This window comes from Cololabis saira, chromosome 4 (genome assembly GCF_033807715.1).
Source record: "Cololabis saira isolate AMF1-May2022 chromosome 4, fColSai1.1, whole genome shotgun sequence".
NCBI classification, from domain to species: Eukaryota; Metazoa; Chordata; class Actinopteri; order Beloniformes; family Belonidae; genus Cololabis; species Cololabis saira.
Window position 1 is genome coordinate 10,534,992 of NC_084590.1, and position 13,390 is coordinate 10,548,381.

General features: G+C 39.9%; 1 protein-coding gene across 4 annotated transcripts in view; it reads left to right on the forward strand.

The window, feature by feature from the left end:
• The window catches only part of myo7aa (myosin VIIAa), a 72,549-nt gene that overhangs the window by 15,027 nt on the left and 44,132 nt on the right, over positions 1-13,390 (forward strand). For 2 of the 4 annotated variants that reach the window (XM_061718814.1, XM_061718817.1), the window contains exons 2-15: positions 2,796-2,909; positions 3,532-3,684; positions 4,233-4,250; positions 6,187-6,371; positions 6,732-6,853; positions 8,296-8,438; positions 9,508-9,621; positions 10,006-10,074; positions 10,197-10,281; positions 11,395-11,471; positions 11,764-11,883; positions 11,962-12,104; positions 12,437-12,647; positions 13,118-13,253. In XM_061718814.1, coding sequence (XP_061574798.1) covers positions 2,796-2,909; positions 3,532-3,684; positions 4,233-4,250; positions 6,187-6,371; positions 6,732-6,853; positions 8,296-8,438; positions 9,508-9,621; positions 10,006-10,074; positions 10,197-10,281; positions 11,395-11,471; positions 11,764-11,883; positions 11,962-12,104; positions 12,437-12,647; positions 13,118-13,253 — 1,690 coding nt within the window. The remainder of the gene's footprint in view (positions 1-2,795; positions 2,910-3,531; positions 3,685-4,232; positions 4,251-6,186; positions 6,372-6,731; positions 6,854-8,295; positions 8,439-9,507; positions 9,622-10,005; positions 10,075-10,196; positions 10,282-11,394; positions 11,472-11,763; positions 11,884-11,961; positions 12,105-12,436; positions 12,648-13,117; positions 13,254-13,390) is intronic. The other 2 variants (XM_061718815.1, XM_061718818.1) reach the window with 1 other exon arrangement.

Below are 13,390 nucleotides of genomic sequence, written 5' to 3' on the forward strand. Positions count from 1 at the left end.
AGCACAACCCACCAGTGATGCAGCTGCATCAAGCGATTTCTTTAATATCTTTTTGTGTGCAGTGCCTTATTTATTTATTATATTATTTATTTGTGGGTATTTAAATCTTACTTTATGCTTTATATACTTTATGTAAGCTATTTATATTGTATTTTTCATATATTAATTTCATATTTTTTTGTATTTCTTTCTAATTCTAAAAGCATTTTGATTGAGCAATTGCTTTCTTTAAATAAAAGAATGTCCAAGATAAAGCTATTCAGTTTCTTGTTTAGTATATACACCAGCAGTGGAATTTACTGCGATGCAAGAGGGGCGCCACCTAAAATCTTGCCTAGGGCGCCAAATTGGTTAGGTTAGTCTCCTGTAGTCCACAATCATCTCCACTGTCTTTAGAGCGTCTTTCTCATTAGGCTTTAACCCTTAAACAGGCAGGAGTGGAAAATGAGTTGTAAAAAATAATTTAATGTCACTACTTATCTCATTTGCCCCTAAGTAAAACATTTCCACAATTAAAAAAATTTTTTTTTGTATATTTTAGATTTTATGAGTTGTATCTCCCAAGATACGTTGCCCTATTAAGGTATAAACAGAGTCAAAATGGTAAACATTTCAATGTTTAATTTGATGAACAGATATTATACATTGTTGTTTCCCTGGTCATTTACATCATACATACTAATTTTAAAATTGATTTCATTCAGTTTTACCAATGCAACCTCCAGCATGAACGTCTTTCATCATCTTTTGGTCTGTGGAATATTTGTGGAATATTTGGAAGCAGTTGCGTGGGCTTTTCCCAGTGACGATGCATAGACGAACACCACATTTCTGACAGTAGATTGTTGTCTGTCCCTCTGAGCAAAACCTGCACCTTCCCTTGTCAATAAAAACCGGGAAGTGATCCACTTGATCATAATGGACATCAGCCACAGGTCTTGGGGTTGTTGGTCTTTGGATGCACCTGGTGGGACTGTGCACATCCTCCTCCCTTCCCTTGGAGGGCCTTCCCTTCTTCTTTCCACTGTTGATAAGTGCATCTGCAACCTCCAACCTGAATGTCTTGAGCTTTTTGTGCTTTTGCATACCAAGGCTTTTGGCATTTTGGCGATACAGCAGCCATCCATTGTTGATGCCAATATCAGCCGTTTGCCAAAAGAGGCACATGTGCCACCGATGTGATTTTGCAGGGGTGCGGTACAAGGCCACCATCATGTCAGCAAGTTCAACTCCTCCCATGTGGACATTGTATTTTGACACAATGTTTGGACGAGGAACATCAACTCTTCTTCTCTTTTCTCCCTAGCTGTCACCTGAATCCCTTGGCTTTTTTGGTCTTTTGATCCGTCTCCTCCTCCTCCTCAGTAGAACTATCCTAACTTGCTGCCGCTATCTCTTGGTGACTGAAAATGACTTCCTTATCTTCACCACTGACTGAGTCTGAGTCTGAAGAGCTTGCAGGAATCTCCTCAATCACTCTCATCCTCTCTCTCATTTTTGTACCCGCCTTTATTTTGCCATAAAAAGAGCTAACTTTGATGCCCTGCAGGAAAATATATAGAAGAAAATATATGGTTATACTGTCATAATGTACATACATGTACATGATAATATCTGTTTTTGCAGTGAATATTAACACATCTTGCAGTTTTAGTCTAAATTTTTAATAATAAACATTGACCAACTTTCTACCATTTCTACCCCTAATCTGGCAACGTATCTTGTGGGATACATACATTTCAAAAGTTGCCAAATAACACTACAAACACAGTTAGAACATTTTTTCTTCATTAGCACATTATGACAACAGTCATAATTAGTTTTATGAATTTATATTATTGTTTTATTGAAAATAACTATGATTAATATGTAATTACTTACCCTCTGGGAAGCAGGTCCTGCACCACTGGCAGCCATGATGATTTCTGATCAGGCTGACTAAACAATGACATATAACCTGAACCAAATCATGTGACCTACATACTAACAGAAGACAAGACTTTTGATAAATGATAACTTCATTGGTGAAAACCTCCAATCAAGCCCCCTACAGGATGTTAAAGACTTTGTATCTCCTGGTGCACGATGCCTGTTTAAGGGTTAAAGAAGTAGACATTGGGGAAAGAGTCTCAGTCAAATCAATATAAATGTTAAGTTAGAGTTTTGTAAGTTGAGGGATCAAAACTATGTGTGTGTATGTTTAGAGCCATGGCAATGAAAGTTAGGGTAGGTATGACTGAAGTGGCCAAATTTTAGTTATTGTATTTGTCTTCTATCGTTTGGCAGCTGAAAGTCTAACAAAGGTCATCAGTATGAGTTCAAGAAGTTCAAGATCTCCCTTGCTTACAGGGTTCTGTTGTTGGACTGTTTCACAGTCAGAATAGCAAGCCCATTTGATTAAATGTCAAATTATTTCAATAGAAATGGAAAGTATTGGGCAATACATGGAGAAAAAAAAACATTTTCTTATGATCTGTGCCTTTCATGACTGAGAACTGGTTAAACCTGACTTTTTACAGTCATCCACCATGAAGCCTTTTAGAAACCATCCAGAGGAAGACACAATGTCGCCACAATATTCAAACATAAGAAATATAATATATAGTATAATATAAGAAATATCCCAAAAGTTACATTTCCAAATGATGACACTGATTAACTTTTCAGTACCAATCCAATTTAATTCAGATTCTTACGTTACATTCTTACTGAATTCTTGCCTTGATGAAGGAAAAAAACAAACAAAGAAAGTCCGCTCATCACCCTGGTTTTGCTTTGTTTTGCTTTGTGTCCAGGGCGACTACGTCTGGCTGGATCTGAAGACTGGTCGGGAGTTTGAAGTTCCCGTTGGAGCTGTGGTGAAGCTCTGTGACTCAGGCCAGATCCAGGTGGTGGATGATGAGGGAAACGTAAGTTCTGAAACGCTTATGTTCATTTGAAATTAACCGTTTGATTTTCACACATTGCTGTGAGATTTTGCTGGATTGTATCTGAGAATACATTTATTCCTCTGTACTAAATGGATTCTGTTTTTTGTACATGTTTAAATTTTGTATTCTCTGTTTTAGCTCATAACAGGAGAAAATTGTGCCAAAAACACTGTAGATATGATAATTATCACAAAAACTTAACCATAAGTTAGTTGATGTGGATAATGTGAGTGAGAGAGTGTGTGAATGATCGAATTATAAACCAGGATGTAAAAATCATTGTTTCACAACTTTGATGTTGGTTATTTACTTTTATCCAGTGCAGTGTGTTTCTATCATTACTGTACCTCCTGCAGATTTTATAAAACACATTCACATAGTTAACATATCCACACATATTTCTGTGCAGTAGTGAGATTAATTCAAATAAAGTGACTGCCGCTGACAGATCCTAACACAAGCTTTCAGAGGAGCATTAAGCAGGACATTAAAACTGTAATTCAACATGTTGGTGGTGAAATAACAAGATCACTTCAGATTTGTCCCAAAGTACCAGCGTGCTTATGTTTGTCTCAAAACCTCACCAATACCTGCCCTGCAGGAGCACTGGATCTCCCCCCAGAATGCCACTAACATTAAACCGATGCACCCCACCTCCATCCACGGGGTGGAGGACATGATCCGGCTCGGAGACCTCAACGAGGCTGGAATCCTCCGCAACCTGCTCATCAGATACACAGAAAAACTTATTTATGTGAGTATTACTCACTTTTTTATGAGATCAACTTAGAAGTTATTTCTTTACATGGGTGTTTATGTTATTCTCTAAGATAGTGTTAATCACATTAATTATATATTACTTTTTTTTTCTACACAAAGATGTATTCCAATCATTCTTCATTAAAAAGTGTTTGTCACACTTGTAAAGTAAATCCCAAGTTCCAGGTGAAAATAGAGAGTCAATATATCTTAATCAAAATATGTGCGTGTCTTGGACAGAAATGTCCATTATGATCATAACATACGTTTTCACATATAACAGGGGGATGAAAATGTAAAATGAAAATAGGAGAAAGTGCTAGATTGGTTGATCATTACTGACACATAAAGTCTTGTGTATTATTTAGTTCCTTTTCACTGAGCTCTTTCAGCCTTCATCCAGGCCTTGACTTTATCAGCTTCCTCCTGTTGCTCCTCATAGGTTTGCTGTCGGCTGTTTTTCCTCTCCTCATCTCAGTTTCATGTTTATTTCTCTCTTACCTTACTTGTTGTACTTTTCCCCCTTTCCCATATCTTCTGAAGACAAACTGTGGTGGGAGGGTAAGTCAGTTTCTGGACTTCAAGTACAACAACATAGATTCACAAAGATGCACTTTTATTTTTTTTAAATAGCTTCAATGCAACACAAGTTTTCAAAATAAAAGCATGCAGCATATCAACTTTATAAATAATCCTGTTCAAGTATAACTGTAAACCACATGTATGTTGCATGCGTTGGATGTCTCCTCAGTCTCATCAACCTGAGACTAAGAGGCTGAGTGTTGCTCGGGGTTACTCATCTTACATGTTGTGTCGTTGGAGGTGTCGTGTTCATGGAGGTCAAAATGCTTTAATGCTACAAGCTCGCTTGTCTCCGTCAGTCGTACCAGTAACCAAGTTCAACACGGGATGCAGGTTGATTTGTTTCCAACATGGCTTTTGTTCTCTTGTGGCGAAACACTGATATGTTCTCATTGTCGTCCTTCAACATCTGAGCTACAAGACCTGTTTCAGCTCGTTCTCGCCGGCAACAAACGGCACAGACCTGGAGTTATTACAAAGATTTTATCGTTCACTGAATATGTTAAAACTGCACAGATGCAGTACAATTGGGATGTGCACATGTACTTAAGCTTGTAAGCATTACCATCTACGTGTTAAACAGTTATGCAGGAATCTACTGCTACCGCTGTTGTGTTTGGCACCTAAATAAAGAGAAGTACCGTTCTTTAACCCTTGTGCTGTGTTCGGGTCAAGGAAGGAGGAAGAGAAGAAGGAAGGAAGGAAGGAAGGAAGGAAGGGAGAAAACAAGGAAAGAAGTAAGGAAGGGAGAAAAGAGGAAGGGAAGATGGAAGGAGAGAGCAGGAGGAAAGAAGGAAGGAAGGAAGGGAGGGAAAAAAGAAGGAAGGGAGGATGGGATAAAAGAAGGGAGGAAGGAATGAAGGAAGGAAGGAAGGAAGGAAGGAAGGGAGGGAGAAAACAAGGAAAGAAGTAAGGAAGGGAGAAAAGAGGAAGGGAAGAAGGAAGGAGAGAGCAAGAGAAAACAAGGAAAGAAGGAAGGAAGGGAAAAAAGAAGGAAGGAAGGAAGGAAGGAAGGAAGGAAGGAAGGAAGGGAAGAAGGAAGGAGAGAGCAGGAGGAAAGAAGGAAGGAAGGAAGGAAGGAAGGAAGGAAGGAAGGAAGGAAGGAAGGAAGGAAGGAAGGAAGGAAGGAAGGAAGGAAGGAAGGAAGGAAGGAAGGAAGGAAGGAAGGAAGGAAGGAAGGAAGGAAGGAATATAGGAAGGAAGGAAGGAAGAAAAAAGGAAGGGAGAAAAGAGGAAGGAAAGAAGGAAGGAAGGGAAAAAAGAAGGAAGGAAAGAAAGAAGGAAGGAAGGGAAAAAAGAAGGAAGAAAGGAAGGAAGGAAGGAAGGAAGGAGAGAAGGAAGGAAGGAAGGAAGGAAAGAGGAAGGGAGAAAAGAGGGAAGAAGGAAGGAGAATTAGGTCATCTTGACCCAAAGACAGTACAAGGGTTAAAAAGGTCTTGAGGAGCCCTGGATAGCTCAGTGGCCATTGAGCATCATTATAACCCACTAAAATATTAATTTCAATATACTTTGCATGATTTGATATTGTTGTCGTTGGAGCATCAACACAGGACCTCTCAGTGTGTCCTGTAGTGTTTGGTGGTGGGATGTCATCTGTGGATCTCTTGGGTCCTGTTTCTTGTGGTGGGACAATTGAAGCTGGCTATACAGAGTCACAATAACGACGATGACTCCTAGTGAAACTTATTCTGGGAATATTTTGCATAGAAAATAGAAAAATGGTCACTGTATATTCAAAAAGCTCTTCCCCTTGTCCCTGCCTGGCCTCGACCACCTCTACTGTCCAGTCTAGCTGCATCGCTGGCATGAAACTGCTTCAACTGCTTCTAAACGCCATCTGAAACGATCCGCACCATAATAAAACAAATGTAATAAATGTCCTTAAATGTAATCATATATTTTCTTCTGCACGCAGACATATACAGGCTCCATCCTGGTGGCCGTCAATCCTTACCAGCTGCTGCCCATCTACGCTGCCGACCAGATACGACTCTACACCAACAAGAAGATTGGTGAAATGCCACCCCACATCTTTGCGATTGCTGACAACTGTTACTTCAACATGCAGAGGAATAACCGTGACCAGTGCTGCATTATCAGGTAGGAAAGAGCTCAGGTAAAGTGGGTCAGGTCCAGATTTCCAACACGCAGTGAGGATCTCAGTTTTAGCAACGCAGAGGAGAAAGTCAGTCAATCAGACATGCAGTTTCCCAAACGCTACTTATGGGTGAACACTAGAAAAACACATGGGCTGATCATGAGCAAAGGATTTAAGAATAGAAGCAAAAATCGAAAGTTATATCAAAAACAGTGCAGGGACTGAGGCTGAGCTTTGCTGCCTTTTCAGAGGTTTAACATTGTGTTAAACGGGAACGTAAAAGCTGTTAAATTATTCTAAACCCTCACACTATTTTTGCTCTTTCATCACTGCGATTGTCTTTTCGTGACAATCGGAAACAGCGGAGAGTCTGGCGCAGGAAAAACAGAGAGCACCAAACTGATCCTGCAGTTCCTGGCAGCCATCAGCGGTCAACACTCCTGGATAGAGCAGCAGGTCCTGGAGGCCAACCCCATACTAGAGGGTAGGAGCGCAAACACCGTCTGAACATTCAGATGGAAGCCTTCTCTCTTCGTATGTCAGTTATTTGATTGATTTTGGGTGGGTGTTTATTTAGTTCACATCAGTAAACTACAGTCCTGCATGTTTTTCATTTCCCACCCATCCACAAACCGGATTCAAACATATGTACCATCATCAGCTTGTCATCTACATCTGCACGAGTCTGTTAATGGCACTTTAATGTGCATCAGGGAAGCATGTAAAACATGCAGGACAGCGGACCTCAAGGACCGGAGTTCAACCCCCTCATTAATTATTCACTCTTATCATATATGTTTATACTTGGTGGCTGGTAAAGCGTTTGTATTTGATCAGATGAGAAATTCTCTTTATTACAGAATTGGATATTCACTTTAGTTTTTTTGGAAAACAGCCTGTTTGGACATGAAGTGTGGATTTGAACCACCTCTAATACCTGAAAGCTCTCTTGACCAGATGTTTCAGCCCACAGCCGTCTGTGACGCAAACATGGGATTCCTCAAACCTCCCATAGTTCAGAAGCTAAAGTTTAGCTGATTTAGTTGATTTACAACCTGAATATTTAAACGGTTCAAATAATAAACATCATATCAATGTCCAAATGATTTCAGACCAAGTTTATAAATTTACAGTAAATTAACCGTATTTTCATAATGTCTACTACTCTGTTCGGAGGATTTTTATTATTTAATAAATACAGACAAAATATACTATAAAAACAGAGCATAAATACCATATTAACCAGATATAATTGTTTATTGGGATTTTCCTTGTTTTTTTGTGCTTGTTTATCTTCATTAGTTGTGTTTTATGTTTACATCCTCTGTGCTGTTTGTTTTTAACTTTACTTCCGGCTTTATTCTGGTAGCTATTTCCTGTTTGTGTATTCCGGCAAATGTTGCTCTGCTGTCTATCTTTTTGGTTGATCTTTTGGCTGAAACCAAAACCACCTAACAGTTTAGGTTCATGAATCTCACATCGGCAAACCGTTCATGGTTAAAAAAGACAAGTAGTTCTCCTCAAATGTACAGGTATCTTACATTCACATTTGTATCTGGTAAGAAGGGAGATTTCAATAAGATTAACATGAAATTCAAGGAATCATGAATGTTACACAACTGATAAAACAATTATACACATATTGAAAAAAGTTTCTTCTTGTTTCCTTGAAAATGAACTGATCTGAGGAACTTCATCAAAATAATTGACTAATTGTGCAAAATTACAGGAGAAAGCTTAATTTCCTTATGAGACCTGGAGATTCATTTTCGTCCTCGGTGGAGGACATGGATCTCCAAAAGATGTTTGACTAGTAAACTGATGACATTTTGAAGGTTTGTCTTTCTCTGTTGTTGCTGAGGAGGAGGATAACTTCATGCATCCATGTGACAGGTTTAATCTGGTGTTTTACTGTCTCTCCTTCAGCTTTTGGAAACGCTAAAACTATCCGCAACGACAACTCTTCTCGTTTTGGGAAATACATCGACATTCATTTCAACAAAAGAGGAGCTATAGAGGGAGCCAAGATAGAACAATACCTGCTGGAGAAATCCAGAGTCTGTCGACAGGTATGCCGCAAACTCGCTGCACCGCCTGATCACAGAAACAAAGGTCCCACTTCTCAGGATTTCCTCAGTGATGAATGCTGAGGGCTGAAATGACAACAGTCAATTTAATGTTACTGCAATTTCATCTCATACCTTCAGATACTTTCAGAGACGGAAACGGCCGTACTTGAATCTAAAGGAAGCATGTTAATACTTCCTCATAGCAACTCTGTCAGCAGGGTTACTGGACGTAATTGTTCTTTTATAGATTATTTCTATGCCACGTTATGGTGTTTTATGTCTTTGTTTTCCACATAATGAAGCTTCTTATAGTTTGTGTTGATCCAACATGTAAAGTAACATCCAGGCATGGGTGCAGATCCCGGGGGGAACGGGGGGGACATGTCCCCCCCAATTTCTGAAAAACATGAATTGTCCCCCCCAATAAAAATACCCTAAATTATTCAAAATTTAACAAATGTATTTTCAGACTTAAAGGTTGAATATGTAGAATATTTATAAAAATATATTTCTAAAAAAATAATACATCCAGGGTGCGTTTTGAGGTGTACAGAATGAAAGCAATGGGTCCTTTTTGTTTTAGAACTGTTTACCACCATAACTGTGTTAAAACATGATCAGTTAGTTTAAACAACTTGTTTAGGGCTCCATATTTCATCCATATATCAATTGATCGTCCATAAAGTAGTCCCATAGGATAAAAGGAAGATGGTGAGAAGAATTTGAGATGAGTAGACACTACATGCCCAAAACCCTTAAAATTATGATTTACGAATATAACAGTTAAGTAAGCAGTGACACACACTGTTGGCTGTTTAGGACAAATAAACAAGAAAGGTAAGCACAATAAATGATTCCCTGTGCATTATTTTTTGGTCAGCTTTTACCAATTTATGGCATGGTATGAGTTGCATATTGGCAAAAAATGTAAAATTAAAATGACGTTGGTGCCCCCCCTAATCCTGACATCGGATCTGCACCCCTGCATCCAGGTATACACATATCTTAATATTCCCATTATGTAAGGACGTAACATTTGTGTTTCATCTCTCGCCTCCGTTCCTCACAGGCTTTCGATGAGAGAAACTATCATGTATTTTACTGCATGCTGAAGGGCATGACTGCAGATGAGAAAAAGAAGCTCTGCCTGAGCAAAGCCACCGACTACACCTACCTAACTATGGTGAGTCTGATTTCTGTCTAAACTGCACTGTGACGTGTTTCTCAACATCTTATAATCAGTCAGTGCAAAATAATCCAAGCAGTAAATTTAAAAAAAAGGTGAAAATCAATGCAGTGGGTCAAGTAAAAACCTCAGTTCAAGAAATGTTTCACCATCTGGATGTAAAAACAGTTACTTTGCTCAAGAGTAATTATTTAATATAATATCACCTCTGACATATACCAAGATGTAATCAATAATGTGATTCCTCCAGCTGTAATATGAAATAAGAGATACATAAATAAAAACACACTGCAACATATATAAAACAGAAAGGACACATACGGTTTTCCTTCTTGTGGGACAGTGACTCTGTTTTTGATCTCTCTCCCCGTCCGTCTGCAGGGTAAATGTGTTGTTTGTGACGGCAGAGATGATTTGAAAGAGTACTCCAACATTCGCTCTGCAATGAAGGTACCGATGAGTGTGTGTGACTCTACCATTTACTATTTTAAATTGTGCAAATGCTTGAACAGTCCTCTTAAAGTGTGATGGGTGCTGACCCGCATTTCCCTTTCTTCTCTGCTTCTTCTCAGGTGCTGATGTTCACAGACAAGGAGTACTGGGAGATTTCTAAACTGCTGGCTGCAATATTGCACATGGGTAACCTGAAGTATGAAGGTAAAAGTATTCTCAGCGGTTGAATGAACACAGTTTATGACATTTTATTCCTGGTGACGTTCAATGTTCCTCAGTCCGTTGCTCCTCCAGTTAGTCCCAACCTTCTGCTTTACTCTCACAGTCAGAGAGTTTTGATCATCTGACCCTTCAAATGTGCAGTGGGATGAACTTAGGATGAATTGAGGACCGCTAAGCCTTGATCCATATGGCCTAGGCCGGGGTAGACAACCCGGGTCCGAGAGAGCCGCAGTCCTGCATGTTTTCTAGGACCAGGGTTGCCTACCCTTTGACTAGACCGGGAGTCGGCAACCCGCGCCTCTAGTGCCGCATGTGGCTCTCTAGCGCCGCCCTAGTGGAGCTAGAGAGCTTTTTTAAAAATGTTTCACCTTTTTTTCTCCTTTTTTTCTTCTTTTTTTCTTTCTTTTTTTCTTCACTTTTTCTTTTTTCCTTTTTTTTCTGTTTTTTTTTTCTTTTTTTTTCTTTTTTCTTTTTTTATCTTCTTTTTTTCCTTTTTTTCTTCTTTTTTTCTTCCTTTTTGCTTTCCTTTTTAATCTTGACATTTCGACTTTCTTCTGGACATTTCGACTTTTTTCTCAACATTTCGACTTTTTCTCAACATTTCGACTTTTTTCTCGACATTTTGACTTTTTTCTCAACATTTCGACTTTTTGTCAACATTTTGACTTTTTTCTGGACATTTCGACTTTTTCTCGAAATTTTGACTTTTTTCTCGACATTTCGACTTTTTTCTCGAAGTGCATAATGAGAAAATGCAGCATGTGTTGCCTTCATTAAGGCTTATACAAGACTTTTCACTTTTTGCGGCTCCAGACATATTTGTTTTTTGTCTTTTTGGTCCAATATGGCTCTTTCATCATTTTGGGTTGCCGACCCCTGGTCTAGACCTTCATGCAAAATGGAGGCGTAGGATCAGGGGGGAGGAATTGGGATTTGACCTCAAACGCTTTTTCAAAAGGATGCAATTTCCTCTGAGGACCTTATTAAAACTCCTCTGAACATAGTTCCTTGTCTCCATCTACTGTAGTCCACATAACAGAGAAAACAGTTTAATGGTGAATTTGCTCCATCATCTGTTGACTTTTGACTTTACAGCTCGCACCTACGACAACCTGGATGCCTGCGAGGTCGTCCGCAGCGCTCACCTCGCAACTGCTGCTACGCTGCTGGAGGTGACACGCACACAGATGCACACTCCCAAACACTGATAGCAGATTCAACCGTAAAAGCAGCAAAACAATCTCTCTGTTCTTTGCTTGGCTCCCTCTCTCAACCTTTGTTTCTCTTTTCATCAACATGGTTTGGTGTTGCTTTATTTCCAAAAGGAGTTTCTCCTACGGAAAAACTGATCCATGGATGGTCTTGACAGTTTACATCATTAATACCATACCTCGCAGAAGAAACTCGTGTCTTGTTTATTTAATTCTTCTCTGGGATTAATGAAGCACCTTTCAATTCTTTAAGGTGGATGTCAAGGCCTTGATGAACTGTCTGACCAGCCGAACGCTGATCACCAGAGGAGAGACCGTGTCAACCCCTCTCAGCATGGAACAAGCTCTAGATGTTCGAGATGCTTTCGTCAAGGTACATCATAGCAGAAAAACACAACAGATGCACCTTTAAACAGCCGAGAGGTGGCTAAACCTGTGTGTGTTTGTGTAGGGTATATATGGACGATTGTTTGTGTGGATCGTGGAGAAGATCAATGCGGCCATCTACAAGCCTCCATCATCACAGCCCAAAGCTATCAGACGCTCCATCGGACTGTTGGACATCTTCGGCTTTGAGAATTTTGCTGTCAACAGGTAAAAACAGACGATTCACTTCTGTGATTCACAACATGTCACAAGAAAGTAAAAGTTAATGTCCCAATCCCCTGGTCTAAGACGCAACAATAGTACACCCCCTTGTGGGAAAAAGTGGTATTAGAACATATGCCGGACTGTCCCCACTCATTAGCACAGCATTGTAAGATGTTCTTATATTAATGTAGCAGATCTATTAGACCGTATCTGGTCAGAAATGGCTTTAAGCGGGTATTTCCTTGTTGCGCCTCTTCTTCATTCCTTCTATTTATGAGTTGAGAGCAGATTTCTTTTTGTACCGTCTTCAAATGTCTCTTGTTGTCTCTGTGCAGCTTTGAGCAGCTGTGCATCAACTTTGCCAACGAGAACCTGCAGCAGTTCTTCGTCCGTCACGTCTTCAAGCTGGAGCAGGAGGAGTACAACCTGGAACATATCAACTGGCAGCATATCGAGTTCACCGACAACCAGGATGCTCTGGACATGATCGCCATCAAACCCATGAACATCATCTCGCTCATTGACGAGGAGAGCAAGTTTCCCAAGGTACACATGCTCCATACAGATCCACTGGTTTCTCCTCTCACAGGATCATCAGCTACCATCACCTGGTGAACAATGGAGCAGACACCTCTCTTCTCCACCTCCTAACACCTGGGTATCTCTAAGCCCTTTGAGACGAGCTGTGGGTTGAGAATGGCCTTCATGAATGTAGTTAACCTGTTTACACGGTGCGATTCAGCTCATTTTTTAATCTTTCCAGTCTCGTAGGGATGTTACAGTAGCACCAGACCGGAATTGTTTTAGAGAAAAATCTATAAAGGAGCCACTGAAAAGTTAGTGTCTACCAATTGTGCGACACAACAACCAGACACAGGTAGAGACGAGACATTCAGGTCAACACTCATAAGACAGTTAAATCTGCTCCAACACTGAGCAATTTTGTTTAAAACACAAGGCTGATCAGCACAAAAGTTTCTAACGTATTCCTGTGTTTTTTTTTTTTTTTTTTGCAGGGCACCGACACCACTATGCTGAACAAGCTCAACTTTCAGCACAAACTCAACACGTATTACATCCCACCAAAGAACAACTACGAGACTCAGTTTGGCATCCATCACTTTGCCGGAGTGGTTTATTATGAAACAAGAGGTCAGAGGTGCTTCACATGCAGCCAAAGCATAATGTCACAAACAGAGATGTTGCAGACAAAGAAGTTATAGCCACTCCGTGCTGCAATACCACTTCTGACCAGATGGGGGCAGCACATTAGAAGAAAGATATCTGAT